We start from the raw sequence: 23,688 nt of genomic DNA, 5'->3' as shown, positions 1-23,688 counted from the left end.
GGGAATTGACAAGATTACGCTGCACGTTAGCCTAGCTCAGCACAATGAATGGAAGCGGACAGTGCCGGTTAGCCTTTGGGAGAGGTGTTAGTTGGACAATGCCTAGGGCTAACCGGCACTGTCCGCTTCCATTCATTGTGCTAAGCTAGGCTAACGTGCAGCTTTCTACTGAACGCATCTATCTTCTTGTCTCTCTCTGGAGAAGACGGTAAGCAAATTTCCCCAAATGTTGGCGTGTTCCTTTAACATGTACAGTAGTTTGTTTATATTAGCAACCACTGTCATTTCTCATAAAGCATGACTAGCTGTGGTTTATGGCAACTATCAGCCAGGCTGGAATGTCTATTTGACCAATCACACTGCGTTGGCCAAAAAGAAACCACCTGGACCTAAGCTACTGTTGGGGAAAATGTGTATGGGGTGGACTAGTTTAATATAGGTCAACTAGCAGTGCTGAAAGACGGTCTGGCTGACGTTCTTAAAACAACTTGGACAGATGGACATTTCAGTACGGCACGTTGTGTGCTGGTAATCTCGTACATCGTATCGCTTTCATATCTTGTTCTTTTCTCTCTTTCATACATACACAGCACACACACACAGACACACACATACACAGCACACACACACAGACACAGGCACGGCACACACACACAGACACACGGACACACACAGACACACGGACACACACATACACAGCACACACACACAGACACAGCACACACACACAGACACACGGACACACACATACACAGCACACACACACAGACACAGCACACACACACAGACACACAGACACACACAGTCACACAGACACACACACACACACAGACACACACAGTCGCACAGACATACACACCGACACACACACACATTCCCTGTGACACAATACACACATACAATACACATACGTCTGTACGCAGACGCACACACACACAGACACACACACACATACACACACACACACACACACACACACATCTCACTCTCTCTTCAATGTTCTTAAATGTTTTACATCATATCGTGTGTGTACATCATATCTTGTTTATCTCTCTTCATGTTCTTAATGTTCTTATCTCTCTCCGATGTTAAATCTACGTATCATCTTAATGTACGTCATGTCAGATCTGACATGATATGATACGTCATCATATCTGTCATGGGGGGGCAGGACTGAGAGGGGATTTAGGGGACAGGCAGAGGGATTGAGAGTTAGAGTGTTTTTTGTTCAAGCTGTGGTGATCCTCTGCTCGAACCATAGCTTTTGCTGTTGGAACTTCTTTTTCCTAAATAAATTACCTACTTGTTACAATTGGAAATATCGTCTCTTGCTGTGTTAAACAACCATCAGCCACAACATTTGGTGACCCTTGACCTGTAGATCGCTCCACCGGGCCTTTTCATACGGCCAGTTCCTGGAATCTCCCGTAAACATTCTGCCGGTTGTCGACAAAAAAAAGGTAAGCGTTGGGCTTGTTATATAAATATCCGTCAGAGTTTCTGCGGGAGGAGAAAGTGAGCTGGTTGTGTGAACTGGTTTTCTGGATGGACGGCTAAAAAGAACACGACTGATGAGGTGTTTACACTGGGGCGATTCCTCTTTTAACAGGCTATAAGTACGCCACTAATCAATTTTAATTGCATGTTTTCGACCTCTGGTCAAATTTTTCTCCATCTCTTCAAACCTCTCCCCGACCCTTTTCCATGATTTCTTTACGACACTCTCCACATACACACATAACTGTGCCTTTCTGTCCTCTGTAGATAAGACTCTCAATTTTCAAAAACAAAAACCGGTACCGCTCTGCTGTTATTCAAAACACACTATCACAGCTGGCATTCTCTGTGTCAAACACTATTGTTCGTTTTCTTATTGGCTTGTGAGGTTGTTGCTACAGAGAGGCTAGCTGTCCTACACACACACACACACACACACACAGTCACACATACAATACACACACACACACACGCACACACACACACAGTCACACACACGTACACACACACAGTCACACACACGCACACACACACAGTCACACATATAAACACACATACACAGACACACACGTCTGTACACAGACGCACACACACACAGACACACACACACATACACACACACACACACACAAACACACACACACACATCTCACTAAATCTTTATCTCTCTCTCTCTCTCTCTCTCTCTCTCTCTCTCTCTCTCTCTCCTGGGTTTGCTGCTCTCTTGGGTTTGCTGACCCCTGGTGGTAGAAAACACACACACACACAACCACACACACACACACATACACAGTCACACACACACACACACAGACACACACACACACACACATAGACACACACACACACACACACACATTCCTGTGTCCCGGTAGACAGCGGGTTGTGTCACACACACACACATACACAGTCACACACACACACACACAGTCACACATACAATACACACACACACACACACACACACACACACACACAGTCACACATACAATACACACACACAGTCACACACACGACACACACACACACAGTCACTACACACAGACACACACACACACACACACACACACACAGTCACACACACACACAGACACACACACACACACACACACACACATAGACACACACACACACACACACACATTCCTGTGTCCCGGTAGACAGCGGGTTGTGACACACACACACACCGACACACACACACACACACACACATTCCTGTGTCCCGGTAGACAGCGGGTTGTGACGCACACACACACAGTCACACACACACGGTCACACACACAGACACACACACAATCACACACAAACACACACACACACAGACACACACACACACATAGACACACACACACACACACACACACATTCCTGTGTCCCGGTAGACAGCGGGTTGTGACACACACACACACCGACACACACACACACACACACACATTCCTGTGTCCCGGTAGACAGCGGGTTGTGACGCACACACACACAGTCACACACACACGGTCACACACACACACACAATCACACACAAACACACACACACACCGACACACACACAGACACACACACACACACACATTCCTGTGTCCCGGTAGACAGCGGGTTGTGACGCACACACACACAGTCACACACACACAGTCACACACACACACACACACAATCACACACAAACACACACACACACCGACATACACACATACACACACACACACACACCGACATACACACACACACACACACACACACACACACAGTCACACACAGACACACACACACCGAGTTGTAGTAGCGTTGTAGTGGTAGATCTAGGTTAACTGTGTCCTGGGGTAGTTGTAGAGTAGTAGATCTAGGTTAACTGTGTCCTGGAGTGGTAGTTGTAGAGTAGTAGATCTAGGTTAACTGTGTCCTGGGGTAGTTGTAGAGTAGTAGATCTAGGTTAACTGTGTCCTGGAGTGGTAGTTGTAGAGTAGTAGATCTAGGTTAACTGTGTCCTGGAGTGGTAGTTGTAGAGTAGTAGTAGCTGAAGTACAACCACACACACACACACACAACACAATAAACACATATACACACTAAACAACGATGCATACAGCAGAGGACATACTGTTAGACCGGAACCCGCTGATAAAGAACCTAATTCTCAAGGTTGGTGTCCGGTGGCAGAGGCGTACAAAGGCCGGGGACACAAAATGGCCTTCCGGAGGTACTTTTGATCTCGACGTATGCGAAGAGATGAATGTAATGATTCGTAACCACAAGCCAGGCGACAACAGCAAAAAGAGGTTGAAAAAGAGGACAGAAGAGTTGGGGGTAATGAAGCTCTACGCCCAGAAGGGGAGAGCATACAGGCAGGAAGCTTTAGCGCTAAATCAGAGAGAGACGGATATAGGGAAACCAACATCCCCACCTTATGTCACGCAATTGCCGGTGGGCACTGTGACAATAAGAGGAGAATATGAGGAGACGGAATTAGGGACCCCCGCTAGGTCAGAAACCCCCGCTAGGTCAGAAACCTCCGCTAGATCAGAGACCTCCCTTAGGCGAGATACCCCCCCCAAACTGACCCCGCAGGATCTCTATCCGAAAGCCCTGGCGGCATATGGCGAGACAGTACGTCGGAAGTTGTATACTGCAGAGGAAGAGGAGGTAGAGAACCTGGGCAGGCAGAGGGAGGGAGTCGGGAGGAAGATAGAGGAAGAGCCCCGTCAGAGTGTGGCACAGCAGACATCAGAGAAACACGGAGCGTGTGGCCACACTAAACTGTTGAATGAGGAGGAAGATGAGAATGACACAAAACCAGGACAGGAGAAAGGAAACATTACAGGAACCCTGACTTTCGCCCCTACATTCGTGGGAAGTGTGACAAGCACAGGCCAGTTTCCCCTGCTAATAAAGGGGAACGATATCTTTCACATGCCATGGTAACCTCTAGACATCGATGGTTTAATAGTAAGACTACCGGACCTTTCAGAAGGAGCCTCCAGGTGGATCACGCAGTTTGAGGAAAATACGTCATCTTAGCAGTGGGTGATGTCAAATCCCTGTTGACGCGTTTGCTAGGAGTTGGTGCCTGCCGGGACATCATGGGTGATACATCGATGCGAGTGGCATGCGACACGCAGGCCCATGATGGAGACATATTCAACGCGCATAGAGCGGCGTTGTGGTACAAACTCAGGAATCAATATCCATCACGTATTAATCCGGCAAAACTGGCAGGCAACCCCATAATGGAGACGGAAGGGCCTGGCGCCTATGTGAACAAAGTACTGAAGGAGTGGAGAGGTGAGCTAGGACACAACCCAGAAATTGACCCGTTGCAGAGAGCGATGTTTAGAGAAAGTGTGATGAGAGGGCTTCCAGAGGTGGTTAAGAATAGACTGGAAGACGTGGTGGGGTTAATGGACATGACTTATCCTTTGTTCTGTGCACATGTAACACATAGTGTGGAGAAGCAAAGGGCTCAGGAGCAGAAAGTCAGGGATCAGGATAGAAATGACGCAAGGAAGTTAACTCAGCAACAACTGCAGCCCCAAAGGAGGTTGCAGGCAGTAATGGTGTCATCTGCTACCTCTCCACCCATGCAGGACCAGGGACCCCCGCCTGCACCTCAGGTAGTGAGAAGCTATGGCTATAGTTCACAGAACCAGGCGTCCAGGCGGCAGGCAGGGAATGGGCAATCAGGCCCACGGTTTACACAGGGACCGGGGAACGAACAACAGTTTCCCCGTTTCCACTGTTGGAACTGCGGCATGCAGGGACACAGGGAAATGAGATGTAGGCAACCATACCGTCCCGGCTCGGAGTATGGAAGACCCGTGCGCCAGGGGGAGTCACAAGGGCCCCACGACCAGGGGGAGACAGGAGGGCCCCGAAACCAGGGGGGTAATCACTAGGGGTGCCCAGAGAATGCGACGGGGGGAAATCAAATGATTGTGGTTTCCAAGGGAGCTGAGCAAGAACCTATTCTGCAGGTCCTAGTGGAGGGCAAATTAACAGAGATGATGGCAGACACTGGAGCAGGTTTTTCCTGCATAAAGCAAAAATACGCCGCTCACTTACCCCAGTCTGGACAGTATGTTCGGACGGTCGGATTCTCGGGAAAAACACAATTAATACCCACATCAGATCCAATCTCTATGACGTATAACAACAAGACCATAACAATACCTGTATTAATTTCGGACAGCACCCCGCGCAATCTCTTGGGACGAGATGCAATGTGTAAACTAGGCTGTAAAATCCTATGTACGCCTGAGGGGATTCAAATTGAACAAGACGTGTACCAAATGATGCTACAAGGGACGGGGGAGAAAGAGGCCACTGTGTTCTGGCTGGGCAACATAGATGCAGAGCTGCAAAGGGTCTGTGCCCCCTGGGAGCCATTTCTGAAAACCCAACTGCCTCAGTCTAGACAAACAAACATGGAGGCACATTGCACACTACAATATTTGACGAATAGTGACCTAGTTAGGAACAAGGCATGGTTGCAGGGACAGCCCGAGCAGGTGCAGATTGACTCATCTACGATAATTGTAGGGAGACAGGGCGCGGCGTTGAGGGTTAACACGGGTAAGTATCTACGGGAACAACATAGACTAAGAGACGCCGCCCCACACATCACTCTGAGAATAAATCCTGGTTACGAATCCGAACATCTAGGTTCAATGATACAGGAATCCGAGACTCAAAGGTGGGTCTCCACGGAATCTCCGCTAATTTGGAACAGCGCAGATGGGAGTTTCATAAAAATAATGATTTCCTTTTCAGTTTTGGCAAAACCGCAAGTAATCAGATTACCAGGAGACCCTTGCGTTATTCCAGAGGCGGATGCTTTGCTGGAACAGGACATGTTGGCGTGCACCCCGGAACGGTTGTGGTCAAAACACGACACAGATGTGGGTCTAATATTGTCGGCACAGCCAGTGAAGGTCAGGTTAAAGAAGGGTTGTAGACCACCCTTTATCAGACAGTATACAATGAAGCCAGAGTCGGAGGAAGCTATATCACATCAGATTGAGGGACTGTTAAAGGGGGGAGTGCTCGTCCCTTTCAAATCCAGATGTAATACACCTATCCACCCAGTGCTAAAGGCGGACAGGGCTAGGTACAGACTGGTACACGATTTGAGGGCGGTGAACGACGTGGTGTCTGGACCAGAGGCGGAAGTCGCTAATCCACACACCCTCCTGACAAACATCCCGAGTAGCTCGCAGTACTATACGGTCATTGATCTCACGCAGGCATTCTTCAGTGTTCCATTGGAAAAAGAGTCTCAGTATCTGTTTGCTTTTACCCACAGGGGGAAACAATACTCTTACACCCGGTTGCCACAAGGGTTCGCGCACTCGCCGCATTACTTCTCGAAGGCGCTCAAGGAAGACTTGCAAGGAGTGTGCGACACACTACTCAGCACGGTTTTACTGTATGCAGATGACATTCTAATCTGCTCGGATACACGTCAGCAGTGCCATGAGGACTCCATCAAAGTTTTGAGTGGATTAGCCGTGGGAGGCCACAAGGCATCCCGTTCAAAACTGCAGTACTGCCAGCCAAAAGTTGAGTACTTGTCTCGCGTCATTCAAAAGGGCATAAAAAACATCTCACCCACGCAACTCGAAGCTGTATCCAAGGCACCTAGGCCATTGACGGTCCGACAGATGATGACGTTTTTAGGGATGACTGGGTACAGCTCTGAGTGGGTGGAGGACTATACGATAGCGACAGCGCCGTTGAGGATGATGATAAAAGAGGCGGGTACAGACAAGCTTCGCGCTCCCTTGACATGGACCGAGGAGGGGGAGGACGCGTTCATAAACATTAAGCGTCTGTTGTTACAGGCCCCTGCCCTGGCGCTGCCGGATTATGAGAAGTGTTTCCACATATTCGTCTCACATAGAGCGCAGCATGCAACAGCTGTCCTGACTCAAACACAGGGGGGGAGTGGGAAAAAACAACCGATAGCATATTACTCTAGAGCTCTTTCGCCGGTGGAGCAGGGTCTGCCACCTTGTTATCAGGCCCTGGCCGCAGCACATTTGATGTATGAGAAGGCAACGGCCGTGACAATGGGATATGACATTTGCATTTGGACACATCACAAATTGGCAAACTTGATTGAAAGAGGCAAATTTGTTCTGACCAGCCAACGGCAACAGGCTTACATGAGGCTCCTGCAGTACTCGGACGTTACGATAAAAACATGCCACGGCAGTAACCCGGCGGATCTGGTACCACTCCCGAGCGAGGGTCAACCGCATGAGTGTGAGGTGGAGGTACAGGCTTTCGTGAAACTCCGTCCTGATTTGGGAGTCGACCCGCTCGCGATAGCAGAACTCTCACTTTTTGTGGATGGGTCCTGCTATCGGGAGGGGGAAAATTTAAGGTCAGGATACGCCGTCGTACAGTGCAAACCTAACGGAGAAACACTAACAAGAAAGGCCGGACAATGCATGCAACCATGTTCGGCCCAGCTTGCAGAACTAATAGCACTAACAGAAGCATGCATAATAGCTAAAGATTGCACGGTTAACATCTTTACAGACTCTGCGTATGCGCATGGCGTATGCCACCTATTCGCGGCTATTTGGAAGGCAAGAGGCTTTAAGAAATCGGACGGCTCACCGATCCTTCACCACAAGCAGGTTGTGGCGCTTATTCAGGCTGTAAAGTTGCCCAAAAGCATTGCTATCGTAAAGTGCCAGGCACACAGAAAAGACCTGTCCTTTGTGACGACGGGAAACAACGCGGCGGACGAGGCCGCGAAGGCGGCGGCTGCGGTGCCGTCCACGGCTGTTCTGATGTTTGCGGCCGAACTGACGACTGAGGTAACTGAGGATAATTTGAGTGATCTTCAGGACTCAGCCACGCAGGCCGAGAAACAGTCGTGGACGGAGAGGGGGGCTGTAAGGGGGGCAGATGGTCTGTGGAGGAGTCATAACGGTTTGATAGTCGCCTCCATCGATCTTCTGTCCTTAGTGATACCTGAGGCTCATGGTGTTGATCACTGTGGAAGAGCAGAGACCCTGAAACGAATCACGAAAATGGGATTTTGGTCCCCAAAGCTTCAGGCACAAATTGACGTTACACTAGCCAGGTGTTTAACATGCTTACAGGGCAATGTGCGCAAAGGAGTACCGACAGTGGCGGCTTACACACCCCTCCCTGAGGGACCATTCAGACATCTGATTATGGACTATACAGACATGATAACGCCAGTGCAGGGCAAACGATACCTCCTGGTAGTAGAGGACTGCTTTAGTCGCTGGATTGAGGCCATTCCATCTAAACACAAGAACGCGGACACAGTGATCAAGTTCCTGTGTCGCGAGGTCATTCCGAGATTTGGAATTCCCACGATATTACAAAGCGATAATGGCCGCGAGTTCATCGACAAGGTGGTTAAAGGGCTGATGCAGAAATTAGGTATAAGACAGCGCCTTTCCTGTGTCTATAGTCCCGGGTCGCAGGGGAAGGTGGAAAGGGCCAATCTGGTCATTAAAAACAAACTGTTGAAAATCTGTATGCAAACTAAGCTTAACTGGATTGATGCTTTGCCACTTGCTCTGATGGCTATTAGAAGCAGCGTAAACCGCCAAACACAGCTAACACCGCATGAAATGCTTACAGGCCGCAGCATGCCAGCACCGCCATTTAGACACCTGGCTAGGGGCCCGGCATTAGATATTTTTGAGCAAGATCTGGAAAAATATCTTCAGCAAGTGACTAAAATACATGAAGCTGTGTTTCGACAGGAGCAGAGAAAGGAGAGAAAGGGGGTGAAGGAGGCGGAGAAGGAAGCCACCAAACCGAGACTGATCCCTGGGGACTTGGTCTTCGTAAAGGTCCACAAGAGAAAGTGGTCATCACCCCGGAGAGAGGGCCCGTACGAGGTGATCCGATCGACTGGAACGGCAGTCCAAGTCAAAGGATCAGCGACCTGGTTCCACTTCAATCACTGCATAAAGGCCAGCGGCGATCTCTTGGGGGATACAATCGATCGCAGTTATGCAGAACCCGACATGGAGGGTCCGAGACGGCAACTGGAAGGTGCAGTGCCTGCTGATGCTCCCGCAGATGTTGGCAGCAGTGTGCGGACGGTCGGCCGGGCACAACGACGTCATTAAGAACCGTCACGGTCGACCCGTCCTTGAGGATGACGGGTTTGAGTGGGTAGGAGTCCCACGGGGTCCCGCTCAGGCTCAAGTACCAGCAGGCTTTCATGACCAGGCTCAGAATCAGGCGCCCCCTCTTCCCTCCATCGAGGAAGGGGGGGAGAAGATAAGACTACAACCAAAAGGGGTGTTTCCCGTAGGACCGCAAGGGCATGTTTTTGATTTTGACCATTCCCCCGTTACAGGCGGGGATACTTACCATTATACTAACGAGGATCGGGTTGTGGGGGTAGATAGGAGGGTTGAGCCTGTCCCGAACCAATCACAGGGGACAGGGGTGAGGGGAAAAAGGGAGGTCAAGGACACTGAGTCGGAAGAGGTGGGGGGACAGGATATGTTCCAGAGGACAGCCGGAACGTTGAGGGACTCAGTGGGCTCACTCTGGGCCAGGTTGAGGGGTTTGCTTCCTTCCGGGGAACAAGATGGGGGCGACTATGACTATGACGAGGAAGACCCGGAGGCTGACCCGATGTATAGGGCGGCTTTAGGGAATGAGTGGTTTAAGTGGGTCCAGTACACGAGCGCGCAGAATCAGATAGAGGATTGTTATGTCTGCTCCAAGGCACGTCCGGATAGGCTGATGGTGAAGGGCACGAAGTTCAGTTGGGCTCAGTGTGACAGGGACGCAGAGGCATGGGAGGGGCCCCATAATAGTCGCCCTTGGTGCGAGGCAGAGTGTTTGGGGTTTCTCTGCTCTAGTCGTTTTAAGGCGGCAGGAAACGTCACGGATTTCAAGGATGTCACTATGCGGGAACGTTGTAGGAAATTGGATGTACGTGTGCAGGGGGTAGCGACGGGGTTGCCAATACCCAGAGGTGTCAAACTATGGCTGACCAAGGATTTCGAGTGCTTGCAAAAGGAGGGGACCCGGGATGTAGGGGAGGTGGCAGAGGGGCGGTGCACTACTATTTGGAGCATCACGACTAACTGCACGAAAGAAGGAAAGTGTGGACACGGGGTCGTGTTAAAGGGAGTGGATACCAACCCACGGCCTGTAGCTTGCCCTTTTCATGTCCAGGATATGGCACTGGCGGACCAATACTGGCTCTGCGGCGGTAGGAGGTTGAGGAATACACTTCCTTTAGATTGGTCAGGTAGATGTGCCCGGGTTCAGGCGATCATGCCAATGGTGGTCCTACCATTATCAGTGACGGAAGGACCTTCTGAGTCTCCTATCTCTCGAACGAAGCGTAGCTACAAGGCAGACCCAAGGGTGTATCTGGACAGCATAGGACAGCCAAGGGGCATTCCAGCCGAGTTCATGGCTAAGAATGAGATTGCGGCAGGGTTTGAGTCTATTCTGCCATGGATATCGGTCAATAAGAACACCGGGTGGATCAACTATTTGTTTTACAATCAGCAGCGGTATCTCAACTACACCGAGGAGGCGTTGGATGCAATGGGGGACCAGATGCACGCGACCAGTACGGTGGCGTGGCAGAATAGACAGGCTCTGAACTGGTTAATGGCGGAGAAGGGTGGAGTCTGTTCCATGTTTGGACAGTACTGCTGCACATTCATTCCGACGAATGTGGGGCCAGGGGGAAAGTTCTCCGAGGCCATGGCTAAGCTGAAGGATTTGAGGGAGGAGTTGAGGGGGAATTCTGGCCGGAATGAAGAATGGTGGGGGAGTGGGGTGTTGGAAAGATTGGGACAGTGGGGAAGCATAGTGATGCAGACGGGGATATCCATTGGGGTGGCAGGGTTGATATTGGTTCTCCTTTTCTGTTGTGGTATGCCTCTCTTGGGTAGGCTGGTAACTTCACACGTAACGAGCCAAATGCTGATGGTGGGACAGAAAGCGATTGAGCCACAAATCGGGCCATATCCTCAGCTTTATGCTGCCTTAGAGGGAGACGAGGGGATAGAGGATTAGGGGTATGGTGAGGTAGGGACATTTTCTTTTTGTTGGTTCTTTCCTTTAAGAGTGACGGGGGATGGTCTGAGTGCAGTTTTGTTGGTTTATTCCTTTAACTAGGAATTTTAGTCTGATTTTCTAATGATCCTTCGGCATAGAGATTGCAACCATTGAAAATCATTGCATTATTTTTTATTTTTTTTATTATTATTTTTTGTTTATTTTACTCGTGGTCCTGGTCAAACCGGAATGGGAAGGGGCATCGGCAGAGTGTCGGTTTTGAGCCTGAGGAAGCATTGAGAAGAAGTGGTCTGGGGATCGGTTCTGGGGACTGGAGGGACAAAGGGGGGGGCTAACGCAGTGGGCAAGATGGGCACCTCCCGTCGAAGATGGGGGGACACGTGGTGAGGTCGGTACCAGCGCCTCCCGTCCAGGCATGGGGACATGCTTCTACGAGGACTGGAGGTGTGGCGTGGTGGTTGCTGTATTGGCAAAATGTGACTTTTGGCAATACGGTGAGGAGACTATGGCGTGGGCATGGAAGGGGGGCTGAGCGATGGACACTGGGACTCAATGTTATGGAAGAGACAATGTCATTTTTTTTTGGGAGGGATGTTCTATGTTTAGTTCTGATGGTCAACTTCTCCTTTCCCTGATGAGAGTCGCGGTTTCCGGCCGGAACTGTGGCTCATTTGGTAAGCGGTGGAGGTTGGGGGGATTTGTCTGTCAGGTTAGGATTATAAATTGGGGTATTTTTTTTTGATGTTTTATTATTACTCTTGTTTTGAGCGGTTTTGTGTTTATTGTGAGAACGGTAGTCAGCCTTTGTTGGTCCGTTAGGGGTCCAGTGAATGAAGTAAGGTTTCTTGTTTAGTTAGACATTTAAAATTTATTATATGGCTAGGTTTCTTGTTTAGATCAGCCATTTAAACTTTTATTATATAAATATGGTTTCTCGTTTAGTTAGACGTTCACATTTTCTTGGTTATATGATTTGGGTGGGACTAGGGATAGCCCCAAATGGGGGAATGTTGGGGAAAATGTGTATGGGGTGGACTAGTTTAATATAGGTCAACTAGCAGTGCTGAAAGACTGTCTGGCTGACGTTCTTAAAACAACTTGGACAGATGGACATTTCAGTACGGCACGTTGTGTGCTGGTAATCTCGTACATCGTATCGCTTTCATATCTTGTTCTTTTCTCTCTTTCATACATACACAGCACACACACACAGACACACACATACACAGCACACACACACAGACACAGGCACGGCACACACACACAGACACACGGACACACACAGACACACGGACACACACATACACAGCACACACACACAGACACAGCACACACACACAGACACACGGACACACACATACACAGCACACACACACAGACACAGCACACACAGACACACAGACACACACAGTCACACAGACACACACACACACACACACAGACACACACAGTCGCACAGACATACACACCGACACACACACACACACACACATTCCCTGTGACACAATACACACATACAATACACATACGTCTGTACGCAGACGCACACACACACAGACACACACACACATACACACACACACACACACACACACACACACATCTCACTCTCTCTTCAATGTTCTTAAATGTTTTACATCATATCGTGTGTGTACATCATATCTTGTTTATCTCTCTTCATGTTCTTAATGTTCTTATCTCTCTCCGATGTTAAATCTACGTATCATCTTAATGTACGTCATGTCAGATCTGACATGATATGATACGTCATCATATCTGTCATGGGGGGGCAGGACTGAGAGGGGATTTAGGGGACAGGCAGAGGGATTGAGAGTTAGAGTGTTTTTTGTTCAAGCTGTGGTGATCCTCTGCTCGAACCATAGCTTTTGCTGTTGGAACTTCTTTTTCCTAAATAAATTACCTACTTGTTACAATTGGAAATATCGTCTCTTGCTGTGTTAAACAACCATCAGCCACAACACTACCTTAACCCTTTCGCTACCACACTATAGAAGGTCAACCCTTTAGCGATCACACTACAGACGGTTAACATTTAGAGACGAGAGTCTCTCATTGGATTTATCTGTGAGCTTTAGTTGCTATTTAACTATAATGACTACATGCCTGACCCTAACTCTAACCTATAACCTTAACCTATAACCATGACCCCCTAACGCTAAAATAGCTCCTTTACAACAAAAACAACAAATCTTGTTTTCGCACGCGCACACACGCACGCACACACACACACACACACACACACACACACACACACACACACACACACACACACACACACACACACACACACACACACACACACACACACACACACACACACACACACACACACACACACACACACACACACACACACACACACACACACACACTCCACGTTAAACTTTGACGTTTTAATGTTGGACCAAAGCATTGCATGTAATTAGAATACAGGCAAATAAAAGTCATTTTATTCAAGAGTCTTCAGCTGCTCTGCCCCCCGCCTCTGGAACTCCCCCCCCCCCCCCCCCCGACATCAGGAACATTGACTCCATCATTTCTTTTAAAACCCACCTCAAAACCCACCTTTTTAGGCAGGCGTATGTCTGATTTTATTTTCTGTCTGATTTTATATATTTTTATTTTTATTATTTTAATGTACTGTGATTATGAATTTAACTGTTTTTAAATTGTTGTACGGCGTCCTTGAGTGCCTTGAAAGGCGCCTTATAAATAGAATGCATTATTATTTATTATTATTATTTAGTTTAAAGTACAATCTTGGCTGTCTTTTTCGCTCAACGCTTCAATAGGTAGATCTTGCCTTCACCAAAAAAAATAAAGTGATCTTGGGCTTAAAAAGGTTGGTGACAACTGCTCTAGACTGTAGTCAAACGTGCAGCCAACTTCTAGGATGAGAACCTCTCTGTTATTCTCATTAACAACAACAACAACATCGGGGGTGTTTGCTGAACTATCAGAGAACAGTGAATTGTCCCTACACAGATTGAACATTATGGCTTCACACTGGAGTGCTTATACAGCTTATATGTTGCAGGTGACCCGAGTGTGGAACTGACACTGTCTGCAATCAGATCCACGATCCTATCATGCCTACAAATGTAGAGCCCTTTGTATGCATGACAGCCATTGAGTATGTGAGACATGGTTTCTGTTGTCTGTTCGTGACCATGGTGTATGCAGTGTGGGCTATGGCTGCCAGGGAACCAGATGGAAAGGTTGAGCTTCGATGGTAAGACCTGTAGCCTAGCTTTTAAAGTGAAAATGATGATGCTCTCATCAATAGCTACACACACACACACACACACACACACACACACACACAGACACACACACACACACACACACACACACACACACACACACACACACACACACACACACACACACACACACACACACACACACACACATTAGTCCTTGTTTCACTGTGAGTCAGATGTGACGCGGCTGGCCGCTGACTCACGCAGGAGGACGAAGATGCAGGCCAGGATGGCGATGAGGGCCCCCCGGCTCAGGCTGGCGGGGAGGCTGTAGGCCTCGGCGTTGCAGGTCATGACCTTGCCCTCCTGGTCGCAGTTGCACACACGGATGGTCAGGGTGCTGGTGCTGGTCTGGACCGGCTGCTCCCCGTCCGAGATGACGATGGGCAGGTAGAAGACGGTCTGGTCCTGCTGGGCCCAGCCTCCGCGCCGCGTGAGGATCCACGCCGTGTTGTCTGGAGGAGCGTGAGAGACGTGGACCGGGTTAGCTATCGGGGGGTCAGGGGGGGGGGCGTGACCCTCGTTTTGAGGTTGGGGCAATTCACACACATGTGGATTGTGTGTGTGTGTGTGTGTGTAGGTGTGTGTGTGTGTGTGTTTTGAAAACAAGATTTGTTTTTGTTGTAAAGGAGCTATTTTAGCGTTAGGTTAAGGTTATCCGTCTGTAGTGTGGTAGTGAAAGGTTAACCTTCTGTAGTGTGGTAGTGAAAGGTTACCCTTCTGTAGTGTGGTAGTGAAAGGTTACCCTTCTGTAGTGTGGTAGTGAAAGTGTTAACCTTCTGTAGTGTGGTAGTGAAAGGTTAACCTTCTGTAGTGTGGTAGTGAAGGGTTAACCTTCTGTAGTGTGGTAGTGAAAGGTTAACCTTCTGTAGTGTGGTGGTTAACCTTCTGTAGTGTGGTAGTGAAAGGTTAACCTTCTGTAGTGTGGTAGTGAAAGGTTAACCTTCTGTAGTGTGGTAGTGAAAGGTTAACCTTCTGTAGTGTGGTAGTGAAAGGTTAACCTTCTGTAGTGTGGTAGTGAAAGGGTTAACCTTCTGTAGTGTGGTAGTGAAAGGGTTAACCTTCTGTAGTGTGGTAGTGAAAGGTTAACCGTCTGTAGTGTGGTAGTGAAAGGTTAACCTTCTGTAGTGTGATAGTGAAAGGGTTAAAATGTGTCTTTCCTAAGATAGGCTACTGTTGTTGACTTTGTAACCAAGTGTCAAAACATCTGTATAGACGAACAGCATGGTCACGTCAAAATAGTGTTTGGACAACAAGGTTTCACAAATAGTTTAGTGTCAGTGGCTTATGACTCACTATGATAAGGTGGCCACAACATGTGTCTATATTCCAACCTGGCCACAACATGGTGTCTATATTACTCCAACCTGGCCACAACATGTGTCTATATTCCAACCTGGCCACAACATGGTGTCTATATTACTCCAACCTGGCCACAACATGGTGTCTATACTCCAACCTGGCCACAACATGGTGTCTATATTACTCCAACCTGGACACAACATGGTGTCTACACTCCAACCTGGCCACAACATGGTGTCTATATTACTCCAACCTGGCCACAACATGGTGTCTATATTACTCCAACCTGGCCACAACATGGTGTCTATATTACTCCAACCTGGCCACAACATGGTGTCTACACTCCAACCTGGCCACAACATGGTGTCTATACTCCAACCTGGCCACAACATGGTGTCTATATTACTCCAACCTGGCCACAACATGGTGTCTATACTCCAACCTGGCCACAACATGGTGTCTATATTACTCCAACCTGGCCACAACATGGTGTCTATACTCCAACCTGGACACAACATGGTGTCTACACTCCAACCCGGCCACAACATGGTGTCTATACTCCAACCTGGACACAACATGGTGTCTATACTCCAACCTGGACACAACATGGTGTCTATACTCCAACCTGGACACAACATGGTGTCTATACTCCAACCTGGACACAACATGGTGTCTATACTCCAACCTGGACACAACATGGTGTCTATACTCCAACCTGGACACAACATGGTGTCTATACTCCAACCTGGACACAACATGGTGTCTATACTCCAACCTGGACACAACATGGTGTCTATACTCCAACCTGGACACAACATGGTGTCTATACTCCAACCTGGACACAACATGGTGTCTATACTCCAACCTGGACACAACATGGTGTCTATACTCCAACCTGGCAACAACATGGTGTCTTTACTCCAACCTGGCCACAACATGGCGTCTACACTCCAACCTGGCCACAACATGGTGTCTACACTCCAACCTGGCCACAACATGGTGTCTATACTCCAACTCTACAGCACCCTACCATAACCTACAGTAACCTACAGCACCCTACCATAACCTACAGTAACCTACAGCACCCTACCATAACCTACAGTAACCTACAGCGCCCTAACTTAGTGCACATTTAGAATCACAGGAGACTCCTTTCAAAGTGGGATGTTGTGAGTTAGTTGAAGATGATGCATCACGGCAGTGCAGCTGGGCGGTGAGTATCTGTGTGTGTGTGTGTGTGTGTGTGTGTGTGTGTGTGTGTGTGTGTTGGACCGCTACCTTGGTTGTCTCTCAGGGTGAAGTTGGGGTTGTTGGCGGCCTCTGGAGCCAGGCTGTAGTGGAAGCGGTGTCCGCCCGGGGGCTCGTCTGGGTCCACCGCCGTCACCGTCTGGATGAGCTGCAGTACCAATGTGAACCAGAGGGGTCAGGCTCAGAGAAAGGCCAGTACGGTAATCCATCTTTGAATGGGGTCATGTTTGAAACGTAATGGATCTAATCCAGAAAATCATGGTGTTTTGATTCTGACATGTTACATACAATGTGGTCATCGAACCTTTAGTTTAGGTTTAAGTTTAAGTTTGTTTATTTATTTTTTACCCAGGGACAGTGCACATTAACGAACATCTTCAGTTTCCACATCAATGTAAATGTGCCAGATTTTTGCTAATGAGCTAGTTTCCATGTGTAGTCCCTGCCTAACATGCATGTCTTAAGGTATGTTACACATCTAAACATGATGTTAGAGGAAATAACAAAGACATCCAGCATGTGGACAGAGAGCACCTGGTCGTTGTCATGATTCATTTGACAATGATATATTTAGAGAACATTCTACACGGGCAATCTTAATACTCAATAGGAGGCCATGCTGTCGGTTAAATAATGCTGTGTGTGTGCGTGTGTGTGTGCGTGCGTGCGTGCGTGCGTGCGTGTGTGTGTGTGTATGTGTGTGTGTGCGTGCGCATGTGTGTGTGTGTGTGATTATGGAAGGTGTGCGAGGCTCCATACCTGGCCTGCCTTGGCATTTTCACAGACATAAGCCTCAAAGTACTGCGTCAGCGAGGGAGGATTATCGTTCACGTCCAGAACCTTCACCGCTACTGACACGCTCGCAATCTGCGTGGGGTTATCTGTAAGAGCAGGCGCACACACACACACACACGCACACGCACACGCACACACACGCACACAGGTCAGAAATGGTAGAACACACAAACAGACTCGGATGAATGACTTTGGCTCTCCCGCTGAGCTCCGTGCCTCTCCGTCGTCTCCCCACGGTGTACAGTGTGAGCCTGAGGGGCATTAGAGTCACTCCCGGCAAGATCACATTTCTATTATTCTCCATTAGCCATCAGCAATTTGCATACCTTAACCAGCTGTGTAATGGGCAATGGAAATGCAATTAGCGAGGGCAGTAACTACTTTCTCACTATTCATCATATTACCAATCAATCAATGGCCTGCCTTTGGTACTCTGGGGGGGGCATGGGTGACTGCTACTGTGTGTGTTTGTGTGTGTGTGTGTGTGTGTGTGTGTGTGTGTGTGTGTGTGTGTGTTTGGGGGTTGGCAGAGTGAGTAGAATACTCCTCTTTCTCCTGAGGTTCTACTTACCCTACAGAAACCTTCAGATGAATTACAATATAAAGTAGCTCTCTTTTCTTTCCGCTGTATAATACATCCAAAGCGGGTGGAGGGTCAGCCTCTACGGTCTTTGACAACGGATTTATATATCACTCAAACTTAATAGTCTTTACATAATAAGATGTGGGAGGGGAAGAAGTCACCCATGCGCGAACCTCAAATGGACTTAATCTAAAAAGCTTTCAATGCTGCCCATGTTTTATTTAGTATACCTTGAGTGTAGGCATCCCTACTTTCCGACTCTCAATTATTCCCTCTTTCTCCTCCTCCTCTCGCTTTTTTCTTACCCATGTCCTTACCTACACCGGATGGATTAGGCTACATTCAAATCGCGCATTCGGTGTGCGTGACTCTGTGCGTAATGTCTTCTCAACAAAAGAAGCTGTCTTGATTTTTGCATCATTCGTTTATTATAACACATTGCTCTTCAGAATAACGATTTTAACATGTCTTTACGACAAGTGACAATTGGACCTAACGTTAACGAACAACGCTTTCGGGGGAAATCAGACCAGAACAGTGTAGGCTATTGAAGAAAAGAAAATGCTGATTATATCTGATTATAATGCTGATTATAGCGGCTTCTGAGTGCGGTTTTGGAACGAGAATCCCTGCTCTGCTGGCACACTTGAAACGGGAATGACACAACAGGCCACCTTTGCCACCTTCGCCCGGTCGGGATAAATGTCCGGAAATTCTCGGGTAAAAACTTCACAGGCTGTTTGAAATCTTAATCCTCCGTATCCCCGGAGAGCTGTCATCATTGGAATAGCGTTTTGTCATTTGTGCTATTGATCAGTGCAGGGTCGCCCTTGAGATGATCTGTGATGCGCTCCGCGGCAGGTGCAGCACATTCACACACGCCAGTCTAGACGCTGCGTCATCATAGGCTACGTCACTGCGAGCTCCGCTGAGGGCCGAGGGACAGACGATTTGAAGCCGCGGATTTCGTGAGAGTAATGTTGTCTGATTTGCGGCGTTAATAAGCCCAATGATAAATTGCCGTGATATTGAGACTAAATTATATCTTAAATTACTAGGCTATATTGCGGAGTTCTTATTAAAAAAAAATTAACGCCCCAAATGTCCGGAGGGAATTACATTTTCCGGCTTTTGTCATAAAAAAACTGTCAAAACCGGCAATCGCCGGCCTAACGCGACCCCACTAGTGAGAGGGGTAGACACTAGTGAGAGGGGTAGACACTAGTGAGAGGGGTAGACACTAGTGAGAGGGGCAGACACGAGGCAGAGGGGCAGACACTAGTGAGATGGGCAGACACTAGTGAGAGGGGTAGACACTAGTGAGATGGGCAGACACTAGTGAGAGGGGTAGACACTAGTGAGAGGGGTAGACACTAGTGAGAGGGGCAGACACGAGGCAGAGGGGCAGACACTAGTGAGATGGGCAGACACTAGTGAGAGGGGTAGACACTAGTGAGATGGGCAGACACTAGTGAGAGGGGTAGACACTAGTGAGAGGGGCAGACACGAGGCAGAGGGGCAGACACTAGTGAGAGGGGTAGACACTAGTGAGAGGGGTAGACACTAGTGAGAGGGGTAGACACTAGTGAGAGGGGTAGACACTAGTGAGAGGGGTAGACACTAGTGAGAGGGGCAGACACTAGTGAGAGGGGTAGACACTAGTGAGAGGGGTAGACACTAGTGAGAGGGGTAGACACTAGTGAGAGGGGCAGACACTAGTGAGAGGGGTAGACACTAGTGAGAGGGGTAGACACTAGTGAGAGGGGCAGACACTAGGGAGAGGGGCAGACACTAGTGAGAGGGGCAGACACTAGTGAGAGGGGTAGACACTAGTGAGAGGGGCAGACACGAGGCAGAGGGGCAGACACTAGTGAGAGGGGTAGACACTAGTGAGAGGGGTAGACACTAGTGAGAGGGGTAGACACTAGTGAGAGGGGTAGACACTAGTGAGAGGGGTAGACACTAGTGAGAGGGGCAGACACTAGTGAGAGGGGTAGACACTAGTGAGAGGGGTAGACACTAGTGAGAGGGGTAGACACTAGTGAGAGGGGTAGACACTAGTGAGAGGGGCAGACACGAGGCAGAGGGGCAGACACTAGTGAGAGGGGTAGACACTAGTGAGAGGGGTAGACACTAGTGAGAGGGGTAGACACTAGTGAGAGGGGTAGACACTAGTGAGAGGGGTAGACACTAGTGAGAGGGGCAGACACGAGGCAGAGGGGCAGACACTAGTGAGAGGGGTAGACACTAGTGAGAGGGGCAGACACTAGTGAGAGGGGCAGACACTAGTGAGAGGGGCAGACACTAGTGAGAGGGGTAGACACTAGTGAGAGGGGCAGACACTAGTGAGAGGGGTAGACACTAGTGAGAGGGGCAGACACTAGTGAGAGGGGTAGACACTAGTGAGAGGGGCAGACACTAGGGAGAGGGGCAGACACTAGTGAGAGGGGTAGACACTAGTGAGAGGGGTAGACACTAGTGAGAGGGGTAGACACTAGTGAGAGGGGCAGACACTAGTGAGAGGGGCAGACACTAGTGAGAGGGGCAGACACTAGTGAGAGGGGCAGACACTAGTGAGAGGGGCAGACACTAGTGAGAGGGGCAGACACTAGTGAGAGGGGTAGACACTAGTGAGAGGGGCAGACACTAGTGAGAGGGGTAGACACTAGTGAGAGGGGTAGACACTAGTGAGAGGGGTAGACACTAGTGAGAGGGGCAGACACGAGGCAGAGGGGCAGACACTAGTGAGAGGGGTAGACACTAGTGAGAGGGGCAGACACTAGTGAGAGGGGCAGACACTAGTGAGAGGGGCAGACACTAGTGAGAGGGGTAGACACTAGTGAGAGGGGCAGACACTAGTGAGAGGGGTAGACACTAGTGAGAGGGGCAGACACTAGTGAGAGGGGTAGACACTAGTGAGAGGGGCAGACACTAGGGAGAGGGGCAGACACTAGTGAGAGGGGTAGACACTAGTGAGAGGGGTAGACACTAGTGAGAGGGGTAGACACTAGTGAGAGGGGCAGACACTAGTGAGAGGGGCAGACACTAGTGAGAGGGGCAGACACTAGTGAGAGGGGCAGACACTAGTGAGAGGGGCAGACACTAGTGAGAGGGGCAGACACTAGTGAGAGGGGTAGACACTAGTGAGAGGGGCAGACACTAGTGAGAGGGGTAGACACTAGTGAGAGGGGTAGACACTAGTGAGAGGGGTAGACACTAGGCAGAGGGGCAGACACTAGGGAGAGGGGCAGACACTAGTGAGAGGGGCAGACACTAGTGAGAGGGGCAGACACTAGTGAGAGGGGCAGACACTAGTGAGAGGGGTAGACACTAGTGAGAGGGGTAGACACTAGTGAGAGGGGCAGACACTAGTGAGAGGGGCAGACACTAGTGAGAGGGGTAGACACTAGTGAGAGGGGTAGACACTAGTGAGAGGGGTAGACACTAGTGAGAGGGGCAGACACTAGTGAGAGGGGCAGACACTAGTGAGAGGGGCAGACACTAGTGAGAGGGGTAGACACTAGTGAGAGGGGCAGACACTAGTGAGAGGGGTAGACACTAGTGAGAGGGGCAGACACTAGGGAGAGGGGTAGACACTAGTGAGAGGGGTAGACACTAGTGAGAGGGGTAGACACTAGGGAGAGGGGTAGACACTAGTGAGAGGTGTAGACACTAGTGAGAGGGGTAGACACTAGTGAGAGGGGTAGACACTAGTGAGAGGGGCAGACACTAGTGAGATGGGCAGACACTAGTGAGAGGGGCAGACACTAGTGAGAGGGGTAGACACTAGGCAGAGGGGTAGACACTAGTGAGATGGGCAGACACTAGTGAGAGGGGTAGACACTAGTGAGAGGGGTAGACACTAGGGAGAGGGGCAGACACTAGTGAGAGGGGTAGACACTAGTGAGAGGGGTAGACACTAGTGAGAGGGGCAGACACTGGTGAGAGGGGCAGACACTAGTGAGAGGGGTAGACACTAGTGAGAGGGGTAGACACTAGGCAGAGGTGTAGACACTAGTGAGAGGGGTAGACACTAGTGAGAGGGGTAGACACTAGTGAGAGGGGTAGACACTAGTGAGAGGGGTAGATACTAGTGAGAGGGGTAGACACTAGTGAGAGGGGTAGACACTAGTGAGAGGGGCAGACACTGGTGAGAGGGGCAGACACTAGTGAGAGGGGTAGACACTAGTGAGAGGGGTAGACACTAGGCAGAGGTGTAGACACTAGTGAGAGGGGTAGACACTAGTGAGAGGGGTAGACACTAGTGAGAGGGGTAGACACTAGTGAGAGGGGTAGATACTAGTGAGAGGTGTAGACACTAGTGAGAGGGGTAGACACTAGTGAGAGGGGTAGACACTAGTGAGAGGGGTAGATACTAGTGAGAGGGGCAGACACTAGTGAGAGGGGCAGACACTAGTGAGAGGGGCAGACACTAGTGAGAGGGGTAGACACTAGTGAGAGGGGCAGACACTAGTGAGAGGGGTAGACACTAGTGAGAGGGGTAGACACTAGTGAGAGGGGTAGACACTAGTGAGAGGGGGAGACACTAGTGAGAGGGGTAGACACTAGTGAGAGGGGTAGACACTAGTGAGAGGGTCAGACACTAGTGAGAGGGGTAGACACTAGTGAGAGGGGCAGACACTAGTGAGAGGGGCAGACACGAGGCAGAGGGGTAGACACTAGTGAGAGGGGCAGACACTAGTGAGAGGGGTAGACACTAGTGAGAGGGGCAGACACTAGTGAGAGGGGTAGACACTAGGGAGAGGGGCAGACACTAGTGAGAGGGGTAGACACTAGTGAGAGGGGCAGACACTAGTGAGAGGGGTAGACACTAGTGAGAGGGGTAGACACTAGTGAGAGGGGTAGACACTAGTGAGAGGGGTAGACACTAGTGAGAGGGGCAGACACTAGTGAGAGGGGTAGACACTAGTGAGA

The 23,688-nt window shown here is 49.4% G+C and overlaps 1 protein-coding gene across 1 annotated transcript in view; it reads right to left on the bottom strand.

The window, feature by feature from the left end:
* LOC311237741 (cadherin-20-like) overlaps positions 1-23,688 on the bottom strand; it is a 57,450-nt gene that overhangs the window by 2,261 nt on the left and 31,501 nt on the right. The window contains exons 8-10 of the mRNA XM_084325717.1: positions 18,135-18,256; positions 17,406-17,523; positions 15,029-15,280 (exon numbers count right to left, since the gene is read on the bottom strand). Coding sequence (XP_084181843.1) covers positions 15,029-15,280; positions 17,406-17,523; positions 18,135-18,256 — 492 coding nt within the window. The remainder of the gene's footprint in view (positions 1-15,028; positions 15,281-17,405; positions 17,524-18,134; positions 18,257-23,688) is intronic.

The sequence above is a fragment of the Notolepis coatsorum genome (genome assembly GCF_963971535.1).
Source record: "Notolepis coatsorum genome assembly, chromosome: 12".
Classification (NCBI taxonomy): Eukaryota; Metazoa; Chordata; class Actinopteri; order Aulopiformes; family Paralepididae; genus Notolepis; species Notolepis coatsorum.
Note: the sequence above shows the minus strand (reverse complement) of the source record. Positions and strands in the feature narration are given on the sequence as shown.